Raw genomic sequence first — 19,686 nt, 5'->3', positions numbered from 1 at the left:
AATGAAAGAAAATGATATTACTATCTCTAGGAAAATAATTCATAAAAAAACTATGAACAGTTAGCATAGAATCGTTTGACTATCTGTAATATAATTAAGTAAAAGTAGCAGTACTACTCAAAATGGGGCTCCTTTGACGGCTTTGTGCTACCATATGAAACAGGTCTGTGCATTGCTGCATATCCATAGATTGCGTCGTGTGATTTAGTAAATTTACTATAACCGTAGGGTTGTCACCATTCTCTAATTTATAAGATAAAATTTTCCGTTGCCTTTTTAAATTTCGGCATAAGTATAACAGTTTGGAGGCTGACTGATGTAGATGGTCGTTAACATAAACCCTGCTGGCAATATCCCCACCATCAATGTCACGAAGCAACAGCTTATCACCATTATAATAATTTGCCATTATGCAGTCTCGAGTAAATACAGAATTAAATTTCACTAAAACGGACTTGCCGTGTGCCATTTACAGAGTGAAGCAACTTTTACTACTGTCTTTCGCAAGTCTGGGAGACCGTCCGGTAAACCGTTTATGATTATGTCAGCACAGTTTAGTCTCCGCTGTTGAATATCGTTATGAGTTCGCAATTCACTCATGGCATTATTATGCGCTGCTTCTAGTTGTTTTGTAAAAGAAATTCAGTTTGCAAGGTCTTCCTTCAACTTCTTATTCTCGGTATCAAATTGAGTTTTCATAATATTCATAGAATTCTTCATATCCTTGGCTTGCCTTTGTAATTCGTTTTTGAAAGTTTGAAACAGTTGTTCTATGGAGGATGTAAATGATTCAAAGCGAATGTTGAGGTCAGCAGAGTTAGTGCTGTTGAGATCAATATTTTCCGCACATTCAGATGCATCAATAGATTCAGTACAATTGATGTCATCCAATGTTTGAGAAGAAGTTTGGTCAGCATCAGCATCCATAATTTTTATTTTCTTTCGTATACAACTGGGACATTTGTATAAAAATCGCTTCATTTTGTATAAAAATGCGTGTTGCTCCTTCGTGATATTAACACACGAGATATGGTAATAGTCATCGCAAATACAGCAGCCAACAGAATGTTAGTTAGCAACGCTCTTGTTGCATTTCGGGCATTTATATATTTTTGCATTTGACGGCATCTTAAAAAAAATAGAACGTTCGGGAATTGAGCACGTACAGCTCTGGATTTAAAGCAAAACAAATATCTTTGTTGATTGGATTTGTTTTATTTCCAATGGACTGGTAAAGTCCCAAAAAATTCTAATTTGCTTCCAGCGTTCTAATAGGAATATCTGCAAACATGCATACATAAAGAGGAGACAACTTCCAATAAAACTCAGTCTCTTCGAAGCTGCCCCCAAGTTCAGTGTGTTGATAAATGGCGGCAAATGAATAAATCGTATCTTCTTCTTATTCACAATTTCTCAACAGAGGAGAAGCACAGTTTATTTGTTGATTTTCTTAATGATTCTTAGTTGTCACAGAAAAACTTCAATAATCAGGTGACACTTATTATCTGGAGATTGAATCGATTGATAATGGACGATTCACTACAAACTTTTTACCACCAAATTTTAATTATTTTCCCGAGAGCTTAGTATTTTTTTAGTTGCTCATTTCAGTGTTGCCAACAATGTATTTAGCTTTCGAACTATATCCTATTTATTAATTTTGTTACCTTTGTTCTTTCCCGGTTGGAAAATGTCGTGAGTCACGTTAATTGTCGTGAATCGTGCGTGAGCGTGAGTCTTTAAAATTAGTTCGTGTGTGAGTAGTGGTTTTCATTTCGTAAACATGCGTGAGTGGCTACCAAACGTATCGTGCGTGAATATTTGACATCACTCAGTGATATCGTTACAATCAACCAGCTAGGACAGCTGCTCGAAGAACCCTGGCATATGCGAGAATCTATCTCCGCCATTTAACCAAAGAAAAAAATTGTGCGTGAATAAATATTTTGCTTCGTGAATGTGCGTGAGTGTGAATGAAATTTCACTCACGCGCACACCTCTACCTTAGAGTTAGGAAACAATGACTGTAGTATGGATAAGTTGTGGATCGTAAGATGTAAACATTAGAGGATAGTTTGAGTTAGGAACATGGTATATATTAGGGCTGTCATTCGGGATCGATTTTTAAAAATCCCGGGATTCGGGATTTCAAAATATAGAATCCCGGGATCCCGGGATTTTCCTTGATGTTTTTCGGGATCCCGAAATTTTCGGGTTTCTTTAAATATTTTAAGTAACAACAATCTACAGCGCCAAAAAATTGTTGTACATTAAGCCAATTTAGTATAATTCAATTTTATTAACAAAAAACACCAAAGAACATAAGAGTAAATTAAAAAGTAATTTTAAATTGCTATCATCCTTAACGAACACTCAAAATTGTGATGAAAATCAAAACAAAAATATTATGACAAAAATAAATAAAACAAAAAAAAAAACATTTCATATCGCTATCTTACTCAGCAAAACATTTTAAGGATTATGTTAGATTAAGCGTATTTTCGTATTCCTTTTGTACTTCGATTAAGGTAAAAATATTAAGGCATCCACATTTTTATAGGATAAATGCGATCTTGTCATATTTTCGACAGACTTTTTATCACTGCTTTTTATTTTATATGGCACGAATTCGATTTTTGATGAAATTGTGCTGTTTAGTATACCTCATGTATAATAAATTCATACTCAAGGTGTACCATAAATATTTATTAACTCAGTTTGTCGGTAATGAAATCTAAGGGCCGTTTACACTGAGTGAAGTATCTAATTTATTAATAAACAATCATAAACCCCACAATTTTAACAAATTGGAATTAATTTTTCGGGATCCCGAAAAATCCCGTCCCGACAGCACCGGGATTTCGGGGCGGGATTTATCCTGGGTGACAGCCCTAGTATCTATACATATATTGAGTAACAAGTGTCATATAGTAAACACCTGATAGACGCAAAAAAATAATTCTTTCCTCCCAAACGAAATTTTAGACAAACAAAGTTCGTTTCTCATTTGCTTTTCGCTGTAAGGAAGTGTATTTGGAAGAAAAGTATATACTTTTTGTGATAAACGTTTATTCTTTTCCAGGATGTAAAAACAATTTCATAAAGACTAGCTCAAAAAAAAAAAACATTTTTTTCTTGCTAATTGCATTGTCCCTCACATCTTTCTCACATCCACGAGGATTTTTAGTTCTTAACACCTTTTCCTGTAATACCAACAATGTAGAAGAAATTATACGATTTTATAAATTTTTAAATTTTTTTTACCTTTCGCCTGGACGGAGAATCGAACCGCGGACCATGCACTTTGTAAGCCAACACACTAACCACTGAGCTATGTACCAGTTATGGTCATCAATAGATAAATATCCATATAAGTTATATTTATATAGCATAGCTTGCGGCGCCCACGAACCGAATAAACAAAGTTTATTTAACAGAAACAAACATTTAGTTTGGCACCGTGGAGCAGTGGTAGCTACGTCCGACTCTCATGCCAAGGGTCGTGGGTTCGATCCCTGCTTCGACCAAAGTTTTTTTTTTGCTTTTGTTTTTTTTTTACATATATTCCAGATATATTCGGAAGATTCCGAAAAAATGTTCAACATTACATTGTACTATATTAAATTTTGAACTGTAAAATGTGTCTTATTAAAGACCTAAAGTCAGAAAAGAACAGTGTTTGATATAAACGAAATGGACTGTGTTGTTGTTTCAAAAATAACTTTTTTTATTGAAAAAATAAAAATTTTATAACAAACGAATTTTTTTGGTGATAAAAGTTTAAAATTTTCGAAGCAATTCAAAAAACTCTAACAAAAGCAAAACGTTTTCGGTACACGTTTTCCAAACGTTTTTTTCTTTGCGTGTAGAGAGACAGTGGGTTTAAAGAGTACAGTTATAGGTTAGGTTAGGTGGCAGCCCGATGTATCAGGCTCACTTAGACTATTCAGTCCATTGTGATACCACATTGGTGAACTTCTCTCTTATCACTGAGTGCTGCCCGATTCCATGTTAAGCTCAATGACAAGGGACCTCCCTTTTATCGCCGAGTCCGAACGGCGTTCCACATTGCAGTGAAACCACTTTGAGAAGTTTTGAAACCCTCAGAAATGTCACCAGCATTACTGAGGTGGGATAATCCATCGCTGAAAAACTTTTTGGTGTTCGGTCGAAGCAGGAATCGAACCCACGACCTTGTGTATGCAAGGCGGGCATGCTAACCATTGCACCACGGTGGCTCCCAAGAGTACAGTTATAGAAAAAGTATGCAGCAGCTATCGGTGTCTGCTGTTATATTTATATATTCGTAAAACTTTTAGGTTTCCAAATGTTACCCAAATTTATGCCCTGTTCCTGTATATCGAACGAAAACCAGTTCGAATGAAAGGCAGTCACTCGAATTCGAATGAATTTGGGTTTTTCTATTTTTGAAAGTTCGATTCGTTTGTATGAGAATACATTGATTATTAAAAATTAGTATTTTTAAATTTTTGGCCTGAGAATTTATTCAAATGTAAGCAATGTTTTTACTTTTTTCTTGACACTTATTGTATATGTTCGTTTATTACTCGACAACAAAAGACGAAGTGACTTGCCTTTCGAAATAAAAGAACAAAAATCAAATTTCTTTCGTTTGGAATACGAATGAAAGCTTTCGTTCGATATACAGGAACAGGCCATTAACTTCAAACCATTTAACCTTATATCAAGTAATTATACCCTACACCATAGGATGGGGGTACACTAAATTTGAGGCTTATATAGCTATTTATTCTGCATTTTTATCTAACATAGACTCCATATGGACTAACTTATAATATAGAAATCAATACGAAAGCCATTGTGGGGGTACATAAAATTCGCCCTGGACGAACTTTCGGCCACAAATTCTCACTTTCTTCTTCCATGCCAAAATTTCTGCCTCTAGCAAAACATCGTAGAACATCAGGTGCTATTGGAGCCTCTAAAGTTTGGCATTGCAATTTATATCTCAACAATTAAGTCCCCTACAGTAAATTTCAACATCTCTTAAATCAGCCAGAAAATCCCACCAAAATAGTCAACATGTCAATGAATAATTCAAACCGGACAGTCTCAGTAGAGGTTTCAAAGAAACAAAAGATGTTTTTTTTTTAATAATTAAAAAATTGTTTGGATAATAAAAAAAAGGTATTTCGGTAACACGTTCGTAAGACGGAGTCAAATGTAATGGCGACATTAAAATTAGTTTTATAGAATTAAACGTACTAGGTTGTTAATATTACTTAAAAACTATGAAATCATTTAAAATTAACTTTAAAAATAGATATGATCACAAAGGATGTCATTTCCATATATCATTGCAATAAATATTCAAATATTTTGAAATTTTGTGCTGTTTATAAGGGCTTACATAGTCTAATAGTCCATCGAAATGCGGGTTCATTGAGGTATCACTATAATAACTCAGGAGGGCCATGTAAAAGTATTGGTAGCCAATCTGGACTAGGACCCACCTCTATGTATGTCGGACAAATTATTGCATAGTGACATATTGAAATAGTAAAATACAATTTCGAAAGTAATTGAAAGCTATTACTTAAACTATTTTACTCCATAGTTTCTTTATTGTTAATCCTCTCTACTAAGTCTAAATTATCCCAATAGTACTAAAAATCATTTTTTGTGGTATAGTTGTTAATGTTTCATATAAAATACTGTGAAAAAATTCCCGGGAATTCCAGCACATTATTCCCGCGAAAGCGGGAGCGAAAATATGGCAAAATCCCGGGAATTCCTAACAAATAAATCAAATTGGAGTTGATTGTTCTTGCCACATTTATTATAACTTAAATGCAACATATGTTTGTGGAAATAATATTATGTATAATAGTGTAATTATACGAAGGAAAATCTAGGGATTTTTTATTTGGTATTTAAATTTTTTGGGCAATTAACCGAGAGTATTTTATTAAATAAATAAGTAAATAAATGTGTATTTTTGTATAAAATACATGAAAAATAAACGGAAATCAGAAGTATGGGCAATTAAGCGTGAACATTATTTAACCGTAGTTAAGGGGGGAATGTTGTAGTAGTATACTTTTATATTCTTTTCGGTAGAAAATATATGTTGTTAGTACCAAACTAAATGGTTATAAATCTTATAAATAAGTATATCTTCTTGTTGTGATTCCGGGCATTTTTGTGCTTCAATTTCGGATCACTGCATTCTATGCTTAGAATTTAAATCATTGTTGAGAGAATGTATCTAGAACTTGGGGATTCTAGATTTCCATGAAACTTGGTGCAGGACTCTAAACAAAATTCGTGCTTATATATGCATAATAACACGTTACACCAAAATATATTAGTGCTCGGAAATTTTAAACGTCTGAAGGGCCCAATATTTATATTGTCTATCGCCATTAGACATGCGAGATTTTTTTGGTTAATTTAAAATTATAATTACCTTGACGATCGATGTCCATTGTTCATACTGTTGGTACGATTTGCTTGCGGACTATTATTTGCAATGGGTATTTGATTTGCTTTCTCCAAGTACCCCTGGAATTTTTTCAAATCGATCTTTAATTTCTCCAATTTGTGTTCGGATTCGTTGAGCTGTCCTTCAACGGTCATGGGATTCCCTAAGGATGAGTTGGCTTCATAGACCACTTTCATTTTCATGAGACCATCACGTGCCGCTGTTTCTTGTTGAATTTTCTGTTGTAATTCACTGATTTTGGCTTGTAGCTTTTTACGCCTTTGATTTGGTGGTAAATCGCTGAAATCTTCCTTTTGTCCGTCCGCAGTGAGTGAATTCTAAATAAAAAATACAAATAAATTAAGAATTTTCATTTGCTTATTTCCCATCTACAGATGTTACAAAACAAGTAATGTTACATTTGAGCTAGAGCAAAATTGGGTTGACATTGATGAAACGAATAACATTGAGCATGCACAGAGAACAAGTTGAGCAAACAGAATTATAATTTTGCAAAATCATAACAAATGAAACTGGAACCATGAATCCAGGACTGTTCTGTTTCTTGCATAAGAAGCGCAAGTGAGTAGTTGTAAGGTGGTTAAGCAGTCAAACAAAGTCTTTAGTTTATTTACTGTAAAACAACAATAATAAAAAAACTCTGCTGTAACAGAAAACCTGCTGAAAACGGCGACGTAGTTATCAAATGCTACAAGAACGCAAATAACGTTATGTTGCTGAACTATGAACGTCTAATATGTATATAAGTTTAAATTGCTTACAAATTTAGAATTTTAAATTTGAAAACATGTCTATTAAAATTTTAATTGATTCAATGAGTTTGGTAATAAAAACTAAAACCAATCGTAATTTAATTGGATGATTTATAATTTAGTTGTATGAGATATTTTAAAATTGTTATCATTTCCGTTATTAAATTTTTATCATTCAAAATTCATTAGGTCATTAAACACAAATATTTTTTTCTGGGTATGCATAATGTTGTTAACATAGAAAACCTAAAAGTTTGTTGATTGAAATCTTAAATTTCTAACTCTATTTGGAAATTGGAATAAATAATTTTTATTTTGGAAAAATCTATCATTTAATCACAAATTAAATTAATGAATAATGAATGAAAATGAATACAAAAAAGTATTCTCAAAATATATAAAAAATAAAAACAAAAAATTATTTATTAAGGCAAGAACCAGGAACATTGATTGTTTATGAGGTAAATGTAACATAAATTGCTGAACAGTCCTGTTTAACGTTCACTCTAATCTTGACAAGAGTAACATAAATAAAAAATCATGAAAGTGAATTCTGTGACTAATTGCTATCAAAATTCAATTTTTCGAATTTTTTTTAATATTTCATAAGTGATAGGATTGAGCGTGTAAAAAATCTTAAATATTATTATCCTTTTTATTTTTAATTTAACATAAAAAAGTTAGTAAATATTTCTAGAAAATATATTTTAGATCTTTTTTCTTAACAATAGAACATTCTGTTTTAAGACAAAAATATTTTTTAGTATTTATTTTAATTGTGGCATACCTTCATAGTGATACATGCTTCAATAATCTTCTGTTGCTGTGACAGAGAGAATAATTGAAATTGTATCACAGTTTTGTTTTGCATTTTGTATAAGCAAAGTGTTTGGAAATAAGTTGAAAACAATTTTTGATTTTTTATTTTGTCATTAAAAATCATTTTTTCAGTTTTTGGTGTTGTTGTAAGATGTATCAGTATAAATGATGAGAGATGGTAACATATAAGATTATTCAAATAGATGAAAAAAATTAATAACTTTGTTTTGTGAAAAGCCAATATAAAAAGCATTCGATGATTATGAATACAAACGTTTGTGATTTTGAAAATTAAATTTAAATATTGAAATACATAGAAAAAACAAAAAAAAAAACGTTGGAAAATATCAAAAATGAAAGTGAAATACACTTTTTTGTGGTCAAAACCCGTTACTCTGGATATAGGTAAATATTGATAAGGACGGCCTTTTTATGATAAATATTATGGCTATTTATTATAATTTGAGCTTTTGAGCTGCGTTGCCAGAATTGTTTCACCAAAAATCGGTAAATTTCCCAAAAAAGGTAGAATAGAACAATCCAAAAAAGCGCTTAATATTTTTTTGCACAGAAAGTCACGGCGAGAATTGTTGTTAATTTCGGATTCAACTTTGAATAAACAGCAGTAAATACAAAATAAAAAAACAACAAAAAGAAAGACCGAACATATTCACTCCCACATTAGTGAGATGTATACAAAGGATTGATCCGATAAGTCAAACTCATTAGCTAGCGGCTGCCACAGCAGCTATACGTGACATTTGTCGTCCATTTTTTCACGTTGGATCCCAGGTAATTTTGCAATTAAATTGCAATAGATTCCATCAAAAGTTGTTGCTGCGATCCAATAATTGAAGCTAACGATACTTGCAACTTGTGCCATTGAGATGGCTGGTGCTGCGCAGGCATCGCACCAGAAATGGACATAGGACATAGCATTCATACTAAACCATTTGGTGCAGTATAGACCTCTTTCGTTTCTGCCAGATGCAGACCTGCCCCAGGTTTAGGGCATGCTTCCTGTTAAAAAGTAACATGGTGCTCTAGCCAAATATATTTTATGTGCGCACGTGTAACTACACCCAAAGAAACTTGTTAGTAGACACAGCAGAAAACACGGCTGAAACAGTAAAGCCTGCTGAAAAAGGGAAAGCAATCTTTGTTCGCTGAAAAAGAAAACCTTGTCTTCTATTTTTTACTCGATTACATAAAAACGTGTTTTAGTTTTGCTGAAACCAACTAGAAAGGTAACTAGAAAGGTAATCTTGGGGCTATCGCAACACAATAAAAACAATATATTTGGACCGCCCTCGTTGCAGTCGGGTCTACGGCCCGGGCGGACACAGGGTTTTCAACCCTGTCCAAGGACTGCAAACCCCCATTTGGAGTATGCTTATTTCCCGAAAAACTCGAAAATACCAACTCCAAAGGGCTACAACAACAACAACAACATATATTTGGAAAATATCTTGTATTCAAAAATCTAAAACTTTCTCAATTTAAGGTATATGGATAGGCGCTTTTAAGTGTATTAACGGCAGGAATATAAAAAAACGTTTTTGTTTCTAGAAAATACTTTAGGTACATTTTGAAACATACAAAATCTACGAATGGTTAATCGCTATGACGCCATGACGAGCAAAAATTTAAAAGCAGATACCGACTGCTGTTTTTAATAGACTTTATGATATGAGTGTGCAAGTTTCTATCGCAGTAACCATCCACTGTTAAATAATGCCAGGGTCGATTTTATCATCTTGAGCGTGAGATCCAGAGTTCCTAGATCAGTTAGCATATCAGGATTTATGAGAAAGCTATGAGGAGCTATAAGGTTAATCCTATTCTCGAAGTCCAATCGCCTTCCATAGACACGGGGAAAGAAGCCTCCCACGACAAAGACTAGGGTAGTTTTGGCCCAATTACACATAAAAAAAATCTTTCCTCCGAAACGGAATTTTAGAACAACGAAGTTTTCTTTTATTGGTATCAATTGCAATGCTTGTTCCCAACATCAAAATCAATTTTTTGCATGTACGATTATGCAACTCCAACCTACTAAACTCTTATTTATCCTGAATTTATAGGTCTACTTAGACTGTATTGCATGAACTAATCGATTTTCATTACATATATTTATTCAACAATATATTACAAAAGCCGAAAAGTGACAAAAAAAACCGAACTCCATTATCTAAAAATATTGAAAATCAGTATCCAACAACGGATATTACTAGCAAGCTTGAATGTAGCCAGTAATCTCATTTTTAATTTCTGTAATAGGTCATATTGCAGCGTGACAATTGTTTTATTTTTGTTCGATTCACTTCTAAAACCACGCGGTATACGCGCATACATTTGTTTAAAATTGTTTGGATTTCTTAAAGAACAAATAAACGGAACTTCATGACTATAATACATATAATAATAAAACCAATTCTATCAGAAATGGATCACAAATATTGGTATAATAATTATTAAAGCTTGGTATAATTTCGATAAGTGTGTATGTTTGTATGGAAGTATATGGGACATCATATATAGGAGTGTGTATGTAACGTATTTAGAAGAGTAGAAAAAAATTAGAAATCATACAAATAAATTTATAATAAAATATTAAAAAAACAACAAAAGTAAAATTAACAATAATTCAAATTATCTAGACTCCATTGCTAGATATTAAAATTCAAATGTAGGGAAAAAAGAAATATGAATGGTAGTAGTAAGGGAGGATGAGAAACAATAACATAAAAACTCATTTTACAAATACTTTGGATATTTTGTACTTACATTAAATGCAAAGTAAATAAGAAAAATCAAAATGGCGTTATAAAATGAATTAACGTCCATTTATTTGTTGGTGGAGGAGAATGCGTTGAGAAAATACATAGTGTGTGTTTTTCATATAAGAAGTAAAGACATTGCAATCGGAGAAAATGCACGATATATCCATGACCACGGAACATGAGCACAAAACCAAACATAATACACAAAAAAACATAAAAATAATTTGCAGACGAAAAGCAAAGATAAATAATGGAGAAGAAAATATGGAAACGAAAAAATTGAGACCTTATGAGTATTTAAACAAAAATATATAAATTGTTGTAAGTAATAAAGTTTTTGTTTTTATCCAAAATATACACAAACAGTTTGTCTTAATATCGAATTGTATGAATCAAAAACATTTACTATCTACTAAAGGCTCGCATACAATATTCTATCAAGTCGTAAACATTTAGAAACGAAAAACAAACATATCCGTGCCAGTATTTTTAGATCTGGAGACGCTTATAAGTCTCACCATCAGGTTAAAAACATTTATAGTCGATGCCTAAATTTTGTCTAAATAGCGCCTCCATTGGTGAGAAGTTGTACAACTCCAAGTTATAAATTAAAGGGTTGTTAGAGTATCTTTATTATGTCTCTATTTCGAAACAATTAAACGTATTTCATAAGGACCTTTCAAGTACAGGGAAACCTCTCAAACTTGAACACTCTAAAAACCGAACACCTTTTAAAAGTGGACAATTGTCGTGAGACATAGCAAACAATTAACTCATTAAAAATAAACTTTATTAACTGGGCACTTCCCAAATGTCGACAATACCGGCATACCGGTATGAAGTGAGCGAGATACAAATGTCTCGATAGGGAACATTTGTTGTGAACGAGCCTTTATTGTTTTGTTTGTTTGCTATAACATCTGTGAAAAATATTTAGTATACATCAAGTCATTGATCAGATATCATATTTTTTCATCTTGTTAAAAATGTCGAATTTTGTACCAGAATGTGTGATTTGCATTAATTTTTTGTTTTCATTTGAAGAAAAGTGCTGCAGAGTCGCATCGAATGCTTGTCGAGGCATATGGTGATCATGCTCTATCAGAAGCAACATGCAAAAGATGGTTTCAACGGTTCAGAAATAATGATTTTGGTGTGAGAAATGAAGATTGCAAACGATATTGGATGGAGAGTCGAAAGCAAATGGCAGCATTGTTAAATTTTGCACATCAAATAATTTCTAAACGTTTAAAAGCTATGGAAATTTTTGTTTGTTTTATTTTAAAACAAACGCTCATTTCATACCGGTATATACATAAATATACGATTCCAAACATATATTGCTATTAGATATTTTTACATTTATTTATTCTCAATTTTTTAGATATTTTAACATTTATTTTTTCTCAATTTGTTTAAAAATGTGAATACCATAGATGATTTACAATATTCTAATCGGTGCTCGACTACTCGATTTTATACTGAAGTACGGCGTCTGTCAGGCAGTATCTTATCTATGAACGAGCAGTACGTTTCGAGAAATATCTGAGAATCTTTTGAAGTATATACGTTGCCTCCAAATATGTCTCAATATACTACCATAACGCATTATTTTTATTTATTTTGGGAAGTTATTTCATGGAGCCTCACCAGGCTGTACCATATCGAATTATATGGCCGAATTGTATATTCACCACGACAATACTCCGGCTCAAAACTCACGAGGCTAGGGGAAAGGTATAACTTTTTCAAAAAGGGTTGTCCTTTTTATTTTATCAGGCTTGTCTAGTCATAATGTTAAATGGGATTGAATTGTCAAGAAGCCAAAGCTTAGTTCTTGGTAGGACGGCAGAAGAATTCGAGGGAATATTTTAGACTTGATAGAATTATGTGTACTCGGCCAAAAACAAAAAGGTAACAGCAAAATGCTGTATTGGAAAAACCATTATGAAAATGAATCTTACCTTATTACTGCCAAATATATTGAAAATTCCTACTCGCTTTTTAATTTTATTAGTACTCATGGTTCCCTTAATGGTTAAATGACTGGACTGTACATGATTAGAATGGGATTCCTGCGATGAATCGAGGGTATCGAGTTTTGACAAATCCTCAAAGGGAATATCACTTGGTGGTGTGAAACCAGATTGATACCTATTAAAGGAAATCGTTAGTGGACGTCTCTTCAATTTGATATACAATAAGGTGTTTTTAGTATACCTTTCAATGACCTTGTAAGAGTCCTCTTTTTCATTAATTGATTCTCCAGCTTTTACCATGCCCTCCAAACATCTGGCAATAATTGGTGCTACTGAGGATTCAACATCAGCAGCTCCAATAATGAATTCTCTTATACCACGTGTACGTTTCTCATCCAATTCTTGCAGGCGATTAAATACCTAAAAAAATTTTAAATGGTATACATTTATTAATTATAAATTTTATTGTATTTATTTGGTAATTTACCTCTGGTAATAGTTCATGATAATGCTGCTGCTGGAGATGATTGGATTTCTGTAACTGATTAGCATATTCATTTTTCGCATCATCCGACTGTTGAATTTTTGCCGTCATTATGTTCTTGTATCGCTCCACTTCGGCTCGACTTAAATTCAAGTCCATATCAGCCTTTTTGTAGTTGTCAACAGCTTTTTCTGAATCACGATAAGCTTTTTCATAGTTACGTTTTGCTCTATCCAATGAGGCCAATTGTGTGGTGAGGTTTTGATGTAAATACGTGCCGTTGGAAAGACATTTCTAAGGCGGAAAATATGCACACAATAAGTAAAAAATTTGAGAGAATACAATGACGAATACTTACCTTTCGTTCATCCCTCAGGGTTTTGGATAGTAATGAAATGCCTTGAATAATTTGTAGTTGTAGGGATTCCGCAACAACTTCCCGTTGCCCGGCTAGATCACTGATTTCGTTTAGAACTTTACGGAAAGCTTGGCATGACGTGAATCTAAAATGTAATAATTAAATTTGTAAATAAAATTATATTAATAAACAATAAAAACCTAAATAAAAGAGGTTTAGTAACGTTTTTATTTACTTATTTCTTAAGAACAAGATTGTATTAATTTTAGTTTGAATATTTTTCTTCAATAGATAAAGTTAAAAAAATCGGATCTTATTTAAATGCGAATTTTTGAGATTTGGGGGGCTTCAGTTATTACACCCTCAAAACATCGCTTCTGTAACGTATACCCCAAACACATTTTGCTTCAAGCATATATATTTTTGAGGATTGGTCCAAACAAAATATTGTTTGTATTGTATCACAATGGACTGAATAGTCTAAGTGAGCCTGATACATTAGGCTGCCACCTAACCTAACCTTTGTATTGTTCAAACATATTATGTTTCACCGTAGGGCATACACTGGTAGTAAAAAATTTTAATGAAATTTGCTTTGTGTGGCGCCAATTGATTACTTCCATTATTTTACTTGCAGCATACTCTCTAGGTAACTCTTTCTAAACACATATATGTTTATAGGCTATTTCCAAATTAATATATCTAAGCATATTATATTTACAAACATTTTATGTCCCAAACATAATATGTTCTAACATATTAACATAAAGGGTGATTTGTTAAGAGCTTGATAACTTTTTTTTTTAAAAAAACGCATAAAATTTGCAAAATCTCATCGGTTCTTTATTTGAAACGTTAGATTGGTCCATGACATTTACTTTTTGAAGATAATTTCATTTAAATGTTGACCGCGGCTGCGTCTTAGGTGGTCCATTCGGAAAGTCCAATTTTGGGCAACTTTTTCGAGCATTTCGGCCGGAATAGCCCGAATTTCTTCGGAAATGTTGTCTTCCAAAGCTGGAATAGTTGCTGGCTTATTTCTGTAGACTTTAGACTTGACGTAGCCCCACAAAAAATAGTCTAAAGGCGTCAAATCGCATGATCTTGGTGGCCAACTTACCGGTCCATTTCTTGAGATGAATTCTTCTCCGAAGTTTTCCCTCAAAATGGCCATAGAATCGCGAGCTGTGTGGCATGTAGCGCCATCTTGTTGAAACCACATGTCAACCAAGTTCAGTTCTTCCATTTTTGGCAACAAAAAGTTTGTTAGCATCGAACGATAGCGATCGCCATTCACCGTAACGTTGCGTCCAACAGCATCTTTGAAAAAATACGGTCCAATGATTCCACCAGCGTACAAACCACACCAAACAGTGCATTTTTCGGGATGCATGGGCAGTTCTTGAACGGCTTCTGGTTGCTCTTCACTCCAAATGCGGCAATTTTGCTTATTTACGTAGCCATTCAACCAGAAATGAGCCTCATCGCTGAACAAAATTTGTCGATAAAAAAGCGGATTTTCTGCCAACTTTTCTAGGGCCCATTCACTGAAAATTCGACGTTGTGGCAGATCGTTCGGCTTCAGTTCTTGCACGAGCTGTATTTTATACGGTTTTACACCAAGATCTTTGCGTAAAATCTTCCATGTGGTCGAATAACACAAACCCAATTGCTGCGAACGGCGACGAATCGACATTTCACGGTCTTCAGCAACACTCTCAGAAACAGACGCAATATTCTCTTCTGTACGCACTGTACGCATTCGTGTGGTTGGTTTAATGTCCAATAAAGTAAACTGAGTGCGAAACTTGGTCACAATCGCATTAATTGTTTGCTCACTTGGTCGATTATGTAGACCATAAATCGGACGTAAAGCGCGAAACACATTTCGAACCGAACACTGATTTTGGTAATAAAATTCAATGATTTGCAAGCGTTGCTCGTTAGTAAGTCTATTCATGATGAAATGTCAAAGCATACTGAGCATCTTTCTCTTTGACACCATGTCTGAAATCCCACGTGATCTGTCAAATACTAATGCATGAAAATCCTAACCTCAAAAGAATCACCCTTTAGATGTGCCAAACATGGTATGCTAGTTTATGAACATTATATGCTTGCACTTAAAAATATTGTGTTAAAAAATTTGAGTTCCAAACATATAATTTTTACACCCAAACATATGAAAAACAGTCTTTTTCGTCCGTGCACACGTTCCAATTCACAATCAAACATCGTCAAAAAAAAAAAAAAAATAAAAAATAACAATATTTATTAATCCCTAAATCATGAAAAATTTTTGTTACTTATGTTCAGTCCAATAGACTTAAAATTTGGCACAAGTATGTGTTTTGGGTCAGAATAGAACCCTATTTATTTCGGAAGAAATCGGTTCAAACTTAGATATAGCTCCCATATATATCCTTCGCCCGATTTACACTCATATAACTACAGGGGCCAAAGTTTTACTCTGATTTTTATACCTTGCGCCACACTGATTCTGGCTCTGATTTTTATACTTTGCGCCACACACGAAATTTTTATACCTTGCGCCACACTGGTATTATAAGTTAGTGCATATGTTTGCAACACCCAGAAGGAGACGAGATAGACACATGGTGTCTTTGGCAAAAATGCTCAGGGTGGGCTCCTGAGTCGATATAGCCATGTCCGTCTGTCCGATTTACACTCATATGACCACAGTGGCCAATCTTTTACTCCGATTTAATTGAAAATTTGCACATGGAGTTGAATTAGCATTGCAGCTATGCGTGCCAAATTTGGTTGAAATCGGTTCAGATTTAGATATAGCTCCCATATATAGCTTTCACCCGAATCACACTCATATGACCACAGAGGCCAAATTTTTGCTCCGATTTAGTTGAAATTTTGCACAGGGAGTAGAATTAGCATTGTAGCTATGCGTGCCAAATTTGGTTGAAATCTGTTCAGATTTAGATATATCTCCCATATATAGCTTTCGCCCGATTTAGACTCATATGACCACAGAGGCCAATTTTTAACTCCGATTTAGTTGAAATTTTGCACAGGGAGTAGAATTAGCATTGTAGCTATGCGTGCCAAATTTGGTTGAAAGCGGTTCAGATTTAGATATAGCTCCCATATATATGTTTTTCTGATTTCGACAAAAATGGTCAAAATACCAACATTTGCCTTGTAAAATCGCCACTGCTTAGTCGAAAAGTTGTAAAAATGACTCTAATTTTCCTAAACTTCTAATTTAAACGTTTCCCTTTTTTTTACTATCATTGTGTTCCACCCTAGTGCATTAGCCGACTTAAATTTTGAGTCTATAGATTTTGTAGAAGTCTATCAAATTCTGTCCAGATCGAGTGATATTTAAATGTATGTATTTGGGACAAATCTTTATATATAGCCCCCAACACATTTGACGGATGTGATATGGTATCGAAAATTTAGATCTACAAAGTGGTGCAGGGTATAATATAGTCGGCCCCGCCCGACTTTAGACTTTCTTACTTGTTTTACAATGGAAAAATTAGAAATGTGTGCTGTCATTAAATATTTACATAAAAAAGGTTTATCGCGAAAAGAAATTCATAATGATATGGTGAATGTGTTAGGTGAAAGTGCTCCTTCATATGCAACAGTGAAAAATTGGGTTGCTGGATTTATACGTGGTCGTACAAGCATTGAAGATGAACCACGTAGTCGACGTCCAAAAACAGCAACAACAACAGAAATTGTAGCCAAAGTGCATGATATGGTATTAAATGATCGACGAATAAAAGTGCGTGAAATTGCTAATATCATGGGCATCTCAAATGATCGAGTCCATTTAATTTTGCATGAAGAACTACAGATGAAAAAGCTTTCTGCAAGATGGGTGCCGCATTTGTTAAGAGTCGATCAAAAACGCATAAAAATGAACATTTCTCAATCTTGTTTGCATCGTTTTAAGCGAAATAAAATGGATTTTAAGCGTCGTTTCATAACTGTTGATGAGACATGGATCCACCACTACACTCCAGAGACAAAAGAACAATCCAAACAATGGACTGAAGCTGGAGGAAGTGCCCCAAAGAAGGCAAAAACAATTCAATCGGCTGGTAAGGTTATGGCAACGGGTTTTTGGGACTTCAAAGGTATTTTATTGATTGACTATCTGCAAAAGGGTAAAACAATAAATTCAGAGTACTATTGCAACCTTTTGGATCAATTAAGTGTACAAATTCGAGAAAAACGTCCTGGCTTACAACACAAAAAAATAATTTTTCATCAAGACAACGCACCAGCGCACAAGAGTGTTTTAACGCTGGCTAAAATCAACGAATTAAAGTACGAGTTGCTTGACCACCCACCTTTTTCTCCTGATTTAGCTCCCAGTGACTTTTACTTGTTCCCAAATCTAAAAAAATGCCTTGCTGGCAAGCGTTTTGCCTCAAATGAAGATGCAATTACAGTTGTAAACCACTATTTTGAAACCCTTGATGAAAACTTTTTTAATCAAGGGATAGAATTGCTAGAAAAGCGTTGGAATAAGTGTATTAAAGTTTCAGTTTCAGTTGAAAAATAAAAATATTTTTGAAAAACTAACTATTCTCTTTCATTGATAGCCTAAGAACCGCCCTCGTAGCTCCCATATATATGTTTTTCTGATTTCCCTATACTTCAAATACATATCTATCGACCGAGAAACCATAAATCCACTTTTGCGAAGTTCCCTAAAAATTGCTTCAGATTTAAATGTTTCTTACACGGACGAAAAATACTGTTTTTAATATGTTTGGGTGTAAAAATTATATGTTTGGAACTCAAATTTTTTTAAAACAATATTTTTAAGTGCAAGCATATAATGTTCATAAACTAGCATAACATGTTTGGGACATATATGTTAAAATGTTACAACATATTGTGTTTGGGGCTTGAAATGTTTGTAAATATAATGTGTTTGGATGTAAACATATATTAATTTAGAAGTAGCCTATAAACATATATGTGTTTAGAAAGAGAGACCTAGAGAGTATGCTGCAAGTAAAAGAATGGAAGTAACCAATTGTGGCACCTTAAAAATATATATACACAAAGGGAATTTTATTAAAATTTTTTCTACCCGTGTATGCCTAAGGTGAAACATAACAGGTTGGCTGATAAGTCCCCGGTCTGACACATAGATGACGTCGCTAGTATTAAATGCATATTATTTTTATATAGTACCAACCTTCAAATGATTCGTGTCAAAATTTGACGTCGGTAAGTCAATTAGTTTGTGAGATAGAGCGTCTTTTGTGAAGCAACTTTTGTTATTGTGAAAAAAAATGGAAAAAAGGAATTTCGTGTTTTGATAAAATACTGTTTTCTGAAGGGGAAAAAATACGGTGGAAGCAAAAACTTGGCTTGATAATGAGTTTCCGGACTCTGCCCCAGGGAAATCAACAATAATTGATTGGTATGCAAAATTCAAGCATGGAGGACGGTGAACGCAGTGGACGCCCGAAAGAGGTGGTTAACGACGAAAACATCAAAAAAAATCCACAAAATGATTTTGAATGACCATAAAATGAAGTTGATTGAGATAGCAGAGGCCTTAAAGATATCAAAGGAACGTGTTGATCATATCATTCATCAATATTTGGATATGCGGAAGCTCTGTGCAAAATGGGTGCCGCGCGAGCTCACATTAGACCAAAAACAACAACGTGTTGATGATTCTGACACCGCTCAGAATCATCAACACGTTGTTCTTAACTCGTAATACACCCGAGCTGTTAACTCGTAATACACCCGAGTTTTTCCGTCGATATGTGACAATGGGTGAAATATGGCTCCATCACTACACTCCTGAGTTCAATCGACAGTCGGCTGAGTGGACAGCGACCGGTGAACCGTCTCCGAAGCGTGGAAAGACTCAAAAGTCCGCGGGCAAAGTAATGGCCTCTGTTTTTTGGGATGCGCATGGAATAATTTTTATCAATTATCTTGAGAAGGGAAAAACCATCAACAGTGACTATTATATGGCGTTATTGGAGCGTTTGAAGGTCG

General features: G+C 33.9%; 1 protein-coding gene across 6 annotated transcripts in view; it reads right to left on the bottom strand.

The window, feature by feature from the left end:
• Cip4 (formin-binding protein 1-like Cip4) overlaps window positions 1-19,686 on the bottom strand; it is a 292,493-nt gene that overhangs the window by 10,228 nt on the left and 262,579 nt on the right. For 4 of the 6 annotated variants that reach the window (XM_075303625.1, XM_075303627.1, XM_075303628.1 and 1 more), the window contains exons 5-9: window positions 13,663-13,807; window positions 13,308-13,598; window positions 13,062-13,240; window positions 12,806-12,995; window positions 6,452-6,804 (exon numbers count right to left, since the gene is read on the bottom strand). In XM_075303625.1, the coding sequence (XP_075159740.1) occupies window positions 6,452-6,804; window positions 12,806-12,995; window positions 13,062-13,240; window positions 13,308-13,598; window positions 13,663-13,807 (1,158 nt within the window). The remainder of the gene's footprint in view (window positions 1-6,451; window positions 6,805-12,805; window positions 12,996-13,061; window positions 13,241-13,307; window positions 13,599-13,662; window positions 13,808-19,686) is intronic. The other 2 variants (XM_075303629.1, XM_075303626.1) reach the window with 1 other exon arrangement.

The sequence above is a fragment of the Haematobia irritans genome, chromosome 4, assembly GCF_050003625.1.
Source record: "Haematobia irritans isolate KBUSLIRL chromosome 4, ASM5000362v1, whole genome shotgun sequence".
Taxonomy (NCBI): Eukaryota; Metazoa; Arthropoda; class Insecta; order Diptera; family Muscidae; genus Haematobia; species Haematobia irritans.
This window is presented reverse-complemented; position numbering and strand designations above follow the sequence as displayed.